Source organism: Pinus tabuliformis, chromosome 3_1, assembly GCF_031772625.1.
Source record: "Pinus tabuliformis cultivar Carrire ecotype Pingquan chromosome 3_1, CPIR1, whole genome shotgun sequence".
In the NCBI taxonomy this organism is placed as follows: Eukaryota; Viridiplantae; Streptophyta; class Pinopsida; order Pinales; family Pinaceae; genus Pinus; species Pinus tabuliformis.
This window is the reverse complement of record NC_142301.1, coordinates 227341413-227352574: the sequence shown is the minus strand read 5'-3', so window position 1 is coordinate 227352574 and position 11162 is coordinate 227341413. Positions and strand designations below refer to the sequence as shown.

The window sequence follows — 11162 nt, the reverse complement described above, 5'->3', positions numbered from 1 at the left end:
GATAGATCACTTCCATGGCCTTCTTTATAGGGATGCAGGTATAAAGGGAGACCACATCAAAGCTGACCAGGATGGCCTCAAGGTCAAGCTTAATATCCTTAAGCTCCTTAATGAAGGATTCAGAGTCTTTCACAAAGGACTCAATGCGGCCAACCAGGGGCTTAAGTTTCAGGGCGGAGAACTTAGCTAGAAGGTAGGTTAGACCACCAATGGAATTGACGATAGGCCACAGAGGGACCCCTTCTTTGTGAATCTTAGGTAACCCATAGATACTAGGAGTAAGGGGACTGCTCTCAATGAGTTTGGGGCTTAGAGAGCTCACCGCACTACTGGACTTGATGGCGAGAGCAAAATGAAGACCAAAATGTTTAGAAAACCAAGGAAATCCTAATTAACCAACTAATCCTACTTTTGCGGAAAGCACTATGAAAACCATGAAAATAATGCCATTACCTGCTCAAGGAAGTAAACAACATCTAACTAAGCTATTTCTGCAAGTAAATGAGAAAAAAACATCTTTTTTGGATTTTTATGTGAATTTGACATGCATGTAATTTTATTGTATGTGAATGTGGCAGTGAATAGGTGGCGATGGAGGGCGGTTTTGGGACTTGAGAGAGTCTAGGATGGTGTGGATGGGTCCTAGGAGGTCTCGGGTGGCCTTCTGGGGGCTTTCCCCAAACTCGGCCTTCAAAAGAAAGCCTACAGGAAAATCTACAAGAGGACAAAGGAAATCTACAAGAGGAAAAACAACGTTCTACAGGAGGCCTACAAGAGGAGGCCGAGAGTAGTTTTCATTGTTTTAGAGGTGTGAGAGTGGGTGGAAAAGGTAGATGAAGGTTGGGATGAAGTGTTAGGGCACTGAGGATCTACCGAGAATCATTAGGAGAGAGAAAGATGATTGGATTTTCTCAAGGAGAGAGGAAGAAATTCTATGAAAAATGCAGGAAACTAAGGAAAAATTGAGGGGAGATTTGGGCGACCTGTAGGGCATGGATCAGATGGAGGATGGAGTGGCTGATAGGCTGGCCTGCTACTAGAAGAGATCTGTTGCTTCAACAACTGACAGTAAACCAATGAGATTAAGCAAGCAATGAAATAAGTGCATTTAGAAAAAAAAAGTTTTTGCATCAAAGTAAACTATGATCTATGAAAGGAAATGTCGATAACCATTGCAAGAAAGTAAAGCATGAAAGACGAATATTTTGAATAAGGAAATGAGCATGATGAAGAATTTCTTAAGCAAAGCAATGCTAGACTATGAACCAACTTGAAAGCTGCAAACACTAGAAGTCTTATGAATGAGGAAAATCTATGTTTTGGGGGCAGCAAGAGGGTCTTTGCCTCAAATCATGGTCCCAAATGGAGGAAGAGAGACCAAGGCACTGTTGCTAGTCTTTTGGATCTTTTCTTTATCAATGCTTAACCTGCTATAGAAAGCACAAATGGAAGCAAACTATTGAATCATCAAAAACAACCTATTCTTAACCATGAAAGTAATGCAACTACAGCAACCTATTATACAAACTGAAATGAAACATAAAAATACAAGTAAAGAGGATCTTGGCTACTTGGATTGGGCCCTAACCTAAGAGCTTCAGCCCTCTGAGGTAATCAGTGCTAACTCAAAAACAATTCCATCTTAATTCTCAAAACAATAACAAGGTTACATGAAACTAACAAAAATAATAAGCTTGAAGTTGAGCAGAGTTTACATCAGCAAAACTACAGCAAAAATCCAACAAAAATCTGGCCCTAGTGAGGCCCTAGGCCTCTCTACTTATACAAATGAAGCTGTTGATAGCTTCCTTAAAATTAGGGAGGCTTGGCTCCCAAAACTCGAGATAATCATCAGCTATCCTCCACTTTCTTGGTTGCCTGCTAATGAATGACTTGGCTTCTTGTACTCTAAGCTGAATGAAGGGGAATTCAAAGTGAGGAGTAATAAATGAGGGGGATTCCCTCCTATAAGTCCTCTCCTTTGGCCGCTTCGAGTTATTGCTGCCATTTGTCCACTGGATCCTTGACTTTGACCACAAAATTAATTAATAGTCTGCATTAAACACATATTATACCACATGGCATCATAACTAACTTAACTCACTCTATAAGAATAAATATAATCAGAAAATCATACAATAAGCTAAGAGAATGGTTTATTTTACTAGGTTAGGAGGTAAAATGAGCCCATATAATTACCCATTTATGAGGCTCATGAATACCTTGATCTATCATACTATCCATTAATTTTGTTTTGGGTCAATGTTACCAATCCATTCAGTGTCACCGAGATGTTCAAGAGAAGTCACTCAGTTTGAGATTAATTCCTTTGCAATACTCACAAACCTTCATTTTCATAACCGCCATTCCTGGACATTGTGTCATCAGTCAAATTCCGTCTCCAAAATCATTACACTCGTTTCTTGTCGTTGATGTGGGATACATCAAGGCCTTCCTCCGATGAGTCGCTTATTGTCGACATCAACACATTATCCAAGAATTTGACTTAGAAACAACCTTCCAGTAACTTGAGGCTTGCATACATCAATGGAAAGTTTCTCGCTTCCGGTGATAGCTTGACATCCCTAGCCTTCAACGGAAAGACTTTGTATGGTGTTCAACATCAAAACATGCTTCCGATGATAGGTTGACATCACTAGCCTTCAACGGTAAGACTTTGTATGGTGTTCGACATCAAAAAATGCATTCACACCATGCAGAATGTACTACAGTACCTTGAGGATCATTATCATTATTGATGATTTCTCTTGCATCTATTAACGACCTACATCATTAGCTGGTAATCAGATGGTGGCTTCCCATGTTCGACTTCATATCACATATTCACATCGTTGTACTCATACTTGAGCGAATGATTGAAAAATATAGAAAACCCTGAATCTAGTTTCATCCATTGAGACTGCGATTTCAGGAAAGTACCAAATCATCCGTACACTCGCTTTACATTGATGCTCATCCAATCATGCGTCTATATATGTAGATGACTATCTATGTACTTGTAATGAAAGTTTATATGATGAGCATGGGTATGCCTTCCCTCACCAATTCATGAAAAAAAATCAAAATATCATGATATTATGTATTTTAATTGATGTAGATCACCATCCACTTCAGAACCTCCTCATCACAGCGTAAAGCATATCGCTAGACATCATTATTTTCGACTTCATGCTTTAGGGGCACCTGTTACAGATCAATTTGGGAACATCACTCCCATCATTCATATCAGTACCTTTAGGGCTCGTCAAACCCTAATTGAGTTGCAACATGCCCTAGATAAGTCACCACTTTGAATGCCTCCTTCCCTGAGAGTTTCTTGGCTTGAATCCCTCCATAAATGCATCCTTGAGGGACCAGCACAACCTTGGATATGGGTAAGTGCACTTCAGTGTAAGTAGGCCCATGTTAGGGTGCTTTCCAAAGCACATAGACCCACTTTGACCTGCTCTGGGCGAGTTTTAGCGAAATCATCATAGGGTTCTAGGAATATTGTTATCTTCTAGAGCCATCTACAAGTTTCCCACACTTATCATCTCCTATGAGCTCGAAATTGGATAGAGAATGAGTTAAGTAACCTCCTATCCTCTCATCCCTTCCTCCATGGAAACTAACCCAAGTTTGGAAGGCCATTCAATACCCTCATTTATGACAAAATCTCCTCTATCTTCCTATAAATTGAGCACTCATCTAAGTGATCAGGGGCTGGACTTTGAGAATTTGTAAAGAGATACTGTTGGTGTGAGGATTGAGGTTATAAGCAAGTATTGTTATGTTGCTAGAGCATTGTGCTATTGATGTGATGCTAGTTGGAACCCAAGCTGGAAGAGTGACAATGGCTCAGACTTCATGGTTGTAATTCTTCCTTCTACTTAATAAAATCATTTACACCATTTTCCATATGCTTATCTTGATATATGATATTTATATGTGTTAATGTATATGATTCAATTTACTTATGATCGATAGATCTCTCGCTTTGATTGGTTCTCTGTCTTCTGTTGATGCTTGCAAGTAATTTTTGAGCGAGTTAAGTTCGAGAAGGAGCAACGGAAGCCATACAAAGGAGACAAAAGGAAAGAAAAAGAAAAAGTAGGTCCTTTGATTCCCTTTTCTTATTTATCATCTATAGAAAAAGGAGAAGCATGTTGAATTTGTTGTTTTAGGTATAACTACCTAACTAGGGAATTAGTATTTATTTGTAGATGCAAAATTCCTCATAACACTAACCTAGGGTTGAATGTTTATTAAATGGGTTAGTTTATTATGTTTGGATATAATTATTTATTGTTTTTTCCTATAGTTTTAGGAGACAATGAGAATTATTGTAAATAGGAGAAGGTTCAAGGGTAATTTGGAAGAATTGAGGGAATTGTGGGTTAATTGGATATTATCTAGAGATAAGGGATTAAATGAGATATTTTATGGATCATAAGATATATTGTGGGAGTTTTCTTAGGATGTAGAACCTACTTTGGGTTCAGATCTACTTGTGTAAATCTAGGTGAGCCCATGAGGCATGTAAGTGTGTAAGTGAGTTAAAGAGAGGAATGAGATGCCAATAGTTATCCTGTAAATATTTTATTTATTAATTAGTTATTTCTGATATTTATTGTTAGAAAATTATATATTACGGAGCAATTGAAAACATAAAATATTGCAGAAATATAAACACGGAAAATGCACAAAACAAGAGAGACACAGATATACGTGGTTCACCCAGTTTGGGCTACGTCCACCCCGAACAGCTAGTCCTTCCTTTCTATTATCCAGCAAAATAAAGACACAACCTACAGCAAATCTGCTGTAATATCCTATGTTTTCTCTCACAGTCTCACCTCTCTGTTTCTCGCTCACAAAATACACATCTATTTCACAGCCTCAAATACAATACCCGCATACAAGAAAGGGGTTTCCTTCTAGGGCAAAAAACCCTAAACTAAACATAAGTTCTATCGTCAGATCATCCGCCTAATGAATGGCCCAGATTGACTAGAAATTACTATACTTTTACAAGGCAATTTTACATTTGTTTTTAGCTTCAGGGGTGCTTCCCCTGAGCCCCCGCCGGGGGACTACTAGCCCCTGGACCCCCCAGCCAGGGGGGGATCGGCCCCCCCAGACCCCCGCGGGGGGGACAAGTCCCCCCCGCACCCCCCCGCGTGGAGGGGTGTACAAGACTTCTGGGGTATACATCCGGCTGAAAAAAAGACCTTTGAACAATCATGCTCCACACACAACATTTATATGCATTCTTATTGTGTGGGTTTTCAGTTGTATTATGTGTGTTTTTACTAGTTAAGTTGCAGGCCCTATGGCATGTGCATCATTTTTGGTATCACAACAAGGAAAATCCATGTATATAATCGAACCACTTGCCTCATGTGTCATAGAAGTGAAAATGGCCTCGTTCCATATTCTTTGAACTTGAAGCAAAAACATTGGCAACAAAAGGAAGGACAACTCCATGTCGTCTTACATGTCCAACAAAACAATGGTGGAAATAAAGTTGGTGTAGGAAAGGTGGATCAACTTGGTTACTTTGTTTGAAGTATATGGTGAAACCATTGAATGAAGGCTGTAGTGTATATGTTTCCTTTCTTTGACACATTTTTATAATATATATATAATCACATATAATTACGAGTGGACAAGTGCTAATAGAGCCTGCTTGAAGCTAAGTCGTGAGAGTATAGCATGAATGTGGATGATAGAGTGAAGCTTTTATGGTCAAAACATTATTAGGGTTGATGCAATATCAAAATATTGAATGAATTAAAGCTATTGGAGACAACGTATGCTTTAACCAGTAATGGATTCATATCCAAAATATATTCTATGTGCTTTTGAATGAGAAATTTGATTGGCATTCCAGTTCTAAAAGGCATTCATTCCTGTAAATGCCATTATGGCATCCAATGTTCCTCTTCAATGATAAGAAGTGAAAATTGAGCCAATTCTTTGAACTTGTTCTTCCCATGAAACTTTTTAGCCGAGGAGAAGTCATTTCATAAGATTATGGTTTGGTTGTTGCTTCATGAGCACTATGTTATTGTCTCAAGTAGAAGCTGACTGATACATTGCACACTCGTTGTCTAAATTATTGTTGCCTAGAGGAAGAAAGTCATGATCCATGTAGTGTAGGATGATGTGTGCTAAATAAATCATTGAGAGAATGCCGGGAACGAGTGTTAAAACTTACAATGTTATTTCAACTCAAACATGATGATACATATCAGCAAGATGGACGAAATATTGATGAATGTTTGACCAAGATTGAACAACATGAAATTTGATTATAGCTTAATAAAATCCATGAAATCGAGGACCAAGAGTGAGACATCAAGAACTCATGGTAAGCTTAGATTTTGGTTCTGAATGGATGGATATTTTTTTATCTGAATGCAATCATACTTGTTATGGCCAGCGATCATTGGAGAATGCACCCAACTTCAAGGAGACTACGTGTGAAGGAAATTATGTTTGATTTTTCAAAGATGTAACTTTATAAAGAAAATTATTTCTCTCCACTCTTAAATATCACTCACTTTAAACTAGTATTTAAGAAGGACTAACTAGTGAAAGTAAATAGCAAGGGTAAAGGTGTTGTATTGAAGGTGAAAGTAAGTGGTAAAGGTAAGTTGATGTTTTAAAGCATGCTGGTTTTTATGAAGATAGAGGATAAGTGGTTAAGGAATGAGAAAATCATATGGTTAGAATAAATGTTGAATGATAAATGGTAAGTTGTTGCACATGGTTTTGAGTGGGTGATATATGGTTTCAAAAAACCATGTGTGGGTTTGAGAATGCATAGTTTTATTTATTCATCAATTGTAATGATGGTAATGTATGAAATGGTATATGAACATAAGAAATCATGAATGGTATATATGAACCAACAACAAGTTTTCAAGATAACTTAATTTTAATATGGGTTGAAATCTCTCTGTAATTAAATGAATAGTATGTGATGGTGAACATGATGGAGGAAATGAATATGACAATAGATAGTCATTTGCAAGATTCAAGAAAAAGGCACATAGATACTATAGCAATTAGCGTAAATGATGAAGAATTTGAGAAAGAGAATGTTCAGTTGAGGGCATGACTTAATATGTTGATGGAGCTAGTACATAATCATAAACATGGATGTATAATAAAGAGGATGGCTAAAGGGCCAATCAAGGAGTTGATTGCAAGAAGACAAAAGCGCAAGTTGAAAGTTTTGTTAAGGGAAGCATAAAATCTCTAGATAATTGAGATGAATGTATGCATTTGTGAACGAGAACAAGGACCGATGTTTGGTGAAGATAGTGATGATGCTGAAGTGAAGTTTTTCGATATGAACGTGGGTTTGATTCCCACAGAGGGAGGTACAAACCGTTTAGAAGATCCACATATGATGACTAAATGGTCGATGGAAGATATACATTATGCCGGTTTTAAACCTGGAAATTGGTGTGTGGATGTAGGATGTGTTGCAAATGATGGAAAAAATATTAATTTTGTTTCATGTAAGAATGAACACCAGTCATTTGAAATGATTCTGAAAGTGATCATAAAATGCTGATGAAACGTGAAGAACTACAATTGCTAAGAAAGATGCTAGTGGAACTAGAATCTAAGAAAGTTTTAGATATGAAAGAGAAATGTTCAAGCAATAAAAATGTGGAACCTGATATAAAATCTAATTTGAAATTTAATGTTAAATATAATGAATTCATATTCCAAGCGAGTGACAGTAAATTTTAGCCAAAAATTAGATTGGATATTGAAATTGAAGAACTAAGGAAACTAATGGAAAAAACACATAAACCAAGATATTACAATATGGGACAGAACAACATGAGACATTTGACTACTCAAGTATACATCAACAAAGAAGGAGGAGAGTTGCAACATAAAATTTGGAAACCTAGCGAATTAAAAGTCACAACCATTGAAGCACAACAACAAAGAATGGATGGTCAAAAACAAACTAAAGCTTGGGATCCAAAAGGAATTTTATCCACTTATGAAGACATATGGTTGGGATAGCATGATTTTCTTTTACCCAGGGAGTCAAGTGCATCTAACCTACCGTTGAATTTATTAAAGAATTTATTTTCCTAAGTTAGGATTTAATTATTTATAGTATTTTTCTATAGTTTTAAGAGAGAATGAGAATTATTGTAAATAAGAGAAGGTTTGAGAGTATTTGGGAAGAATTGAGAGAATTTTGGGTTAATTGGATATTATCTAGGAAGAAGGGATTGAGTGAGAGATTTTATGGACCATGAGAGATATTGTGGAGGTTTATTTAGTATCTAGAACCTACTTTGGGTTCAAATCTACTTGTATAAATGTAGGTGAGCCCATGAGACATATAAGTGTGTAAGTAAGTTAAGAGAAGAATGAGAGGCCAATAGTTCTCCCTTAAATATTTTATTTATTAATTAATTATTTCTTATTTTTATATTCATTCTTATTGTGTTAACTAGTTAAATTTTAAGGCCTATGGCCCATATATCAACATTATACACTATTATATTATCTATTAATAAAATTTTCATATAAACTTTACAATATATTCATTCCAAATAAAATATATTATTATTTGTATTATACAATATATTATTTATCTTCTTAAATTATATTTTTTAAATTTTCAAATTTTTAAAACATTTCAATTGGTATAAAATAATGGAAGTGTTTATAAAAATTCAAATTAACTATTACTTCCAATCCAATAATTTTTTTTTTAGAGATTTCAATTAACATATAAATAAAATAAAACTAAATACTATAATACCATATAACAAGTTCATTTATTATAGTACCATCTAAATATATGAAATTTTAGGAAAAATGTAGCATTTAAAACATCTTTAATAAAACCTTCAATACATAAAGAGATACATAAATATAGTGTCGATAGCTATTTTTGAAATATATATTTCAAAAACAATACAATACAGTGAAAAAATAATACAATACAATACAGTGAAAAAATAATATAGTAAAATTTCATAATGTAATCTCTTTTTAATTTCTAAATAAATAATATTATTTTACATATAGCAATCAAATAATTCTTAAATAATAAAAATAAAATTTTCTAATATTTTGAAGATTTTAGAAAAAACCGCAAGACTTTTTAAATGCTAAATAACTCCAGCAAACCAATGCAGTGAAAAAAAATAATTAAAGAATGCCCAAAATTCTCCAAACCTTGAATCAGAGACACTTTAAACTTAAAATAAAATTCAAATTTAAACAACACATAGCACAGACAAGCTCAGATAATGGCATTTATAATCTCAAGATTGAAACTTCATTTCTCCGGCCAAAATGTTCAGTACTAGATAAACTAAGTTAATATCAGAACCATAACCCTTGCAAAGTGGTGAAGTCCATGAACAATTGATTCAATCCCTAGAACAAAAGTTCTTAATTATCCTAGAAATGTGAGGGGATTTTTGATGTATAATTGTCCTTTCCCAGTTGGCAAGCATATACTTGGTGCGTTCTTCACTGCCAAATGCATAACCGAAGCAACGATTACCAATTGCTTTTGGCAATTCATTATGCTCTCGGCTTCAGAGAATCTAGAGAACCTTTTTCTCAAAACCTTTATACTGGATGACCTACCCTATTTCAATTAAACATTATCGATATCCATCACAACCTCATCAGCCGTCCTTTGTTATTGTTTTGCAGGTAGTGTAAGATTGGAACAGATAAATAAGAAAACCATGAAATATAAATCACATCAAAATAATTCAGCAACAGTATGAATAAAATAGCCCGATTCTGTCAAGCAACATCCACAATCAATGCTGATCTGATCTTCTGTACAGTGCCGGTGATCAACGGTAGCACCGCTTGCAAATCTTCCATGGTAGCCCTAGGTGTCGCCGTAGTGGCCAACAATATCTGGAATGCAACTGTCAAAATAGTTCCTCCTTTATGAATATTGCTGAAGTTATTTCCAATATCAAGTCCATCTGGGAGAATTACAAAGCCAGATGGCAAAACAGAAACATGATCAGGTTCACCTCCATGCATCACTGCATTCATGGAAGCCATATCAAAAGGAGCATAGACAATAATAGACCCCCAAGAACCTGTACAACACTCCTGTAAAGTCAATGCTGTCTGACTGGTATTGATACCCTGCAAATATTGAAATAAACAAATTGAGATAGTAATAATAGGGTATAAGATTCATGGCATGAATTGCAAAGATTCATGGCATTGATTGAAAGACAACTCATATTTCTTTCTCATTACTCATTTACTTCTACATATATGGAATAAGTCAATATACAAAAATGTTGTGCAGAATGAAGCTCCAACACTTACATTTGATGCGAGGAGGCTAACACTGTTCCGATGATCTTCTCCCATCACAATGCGGGTTATTTCTTGCTTTGGTTCACCGGTAAAGAGCATATCCCACTGCATTATTTGATCTCGAAATGTTAGCGGTGGCAATTATTTTACGGCAATTATCTTAGTATTATATATAAGTTAATCACTGGATCAATTCTATCTATTAGATATTGGGTGAAGAATAAGTTATTAAACCTGGCTTCGACGTTTCGGATCTTGCAGGAAATTGAATGATTTCTGATGATTAACCGGAAGCCAGACTGAAGTGGTAGCACAGATCACAAGGCCAGGAAACTCGGGGTTCTCCATGTTCTTCCGTGTGGACACTCGAATATCCTCATCACCGTTGTCAGATAACTTAGCCCAGTTGTGAACCGCCGATGGACTCAGACTAGCACAGAAATCACTCGTCATTCGCTGAGCAAGTTTTAGCAAGCTTTGCCGACCTCTGGGATCTGGGAAAGCTGATCCGAGAAATAAGCATTTTTAGATGAAGATAGACTCATAGTAATGGAATATAAATAAATATTTTTGGATGAAAATAGATTCATAGTAATGGAATATAAGGTTGATAGGTAACAAGGTTTACCAGTCGTATCTGCATTTATTTGCACGAGAGCTAGACGTTGGCATTGGTGCTGCAGTGCTGAGAGCCAACGCTGAGATCCAAACGCCAATCCGGAGCTGACCACAGATTGATACATGCAGTCCACACCTCTATGGTCATAATCGATGTGCTCTACCCAGGTAACAATGAAAACCTGTAGGCA

General features: G+C 36.0%; 1 protein-coding gene across 1 annotated transcript; it reads right to left on the bottom strand.

The window, feature by feature from the left end:
- Nucleotides 1-9300: 9300 nt before the first annotated feature.
- On the bottom strand, nt 9301-11139 carry LOC149186619 (homeobox-leucine zipper protein ROC7-like). The gene is made up of 4 exons (XM_089412644.1): nt 10982-11139; nt 10588-10856; nt 10363-10458; nt 9301-10173 (listed from the first exon to the last, which is right to left on the bottom strand). The coding sequence occupies exons 1-4, from the start codon at nt 11094-11096 to the stop codon at nt 9814-9816; spliced, it is 840 nt and encodes a 279-aa protein (XP_089268770.1). The 5' UTR covers nt 11097-11139; the 3' UTR covers nt 9301-9813.
- Nucleotides 11140-11162: the final 23 nt, after the last annotated feature.

What these genes read in the sequence shown, in the direction of transcription:
- LOC149186619 (XM_089412644.1), bottom strand. Translation starts at nt 11,096, where the DNA reads ATGTATCAATCTGTGGTCAGCTCCGGATTGGCGTTTGGATCTCAGCGT. An exon ending in AATAAATGCAGATACGACTG is followed by an intron (nt 10,857 to 10,981) that starts GTAAACCTTGTT and finishes TTCTCGGATCAG; the next exon opens with CTTTCCCAGATCCCAGAGGT. An exon ending in ATCCGAAACGTCGAAGCCAG is followed by an intron (nt 10,459 to 10,587) that starts GTTTAATAACTT and finishes CAAATAATGCAG; the next exon opens with TGGGATATGCTCTTTACCGG.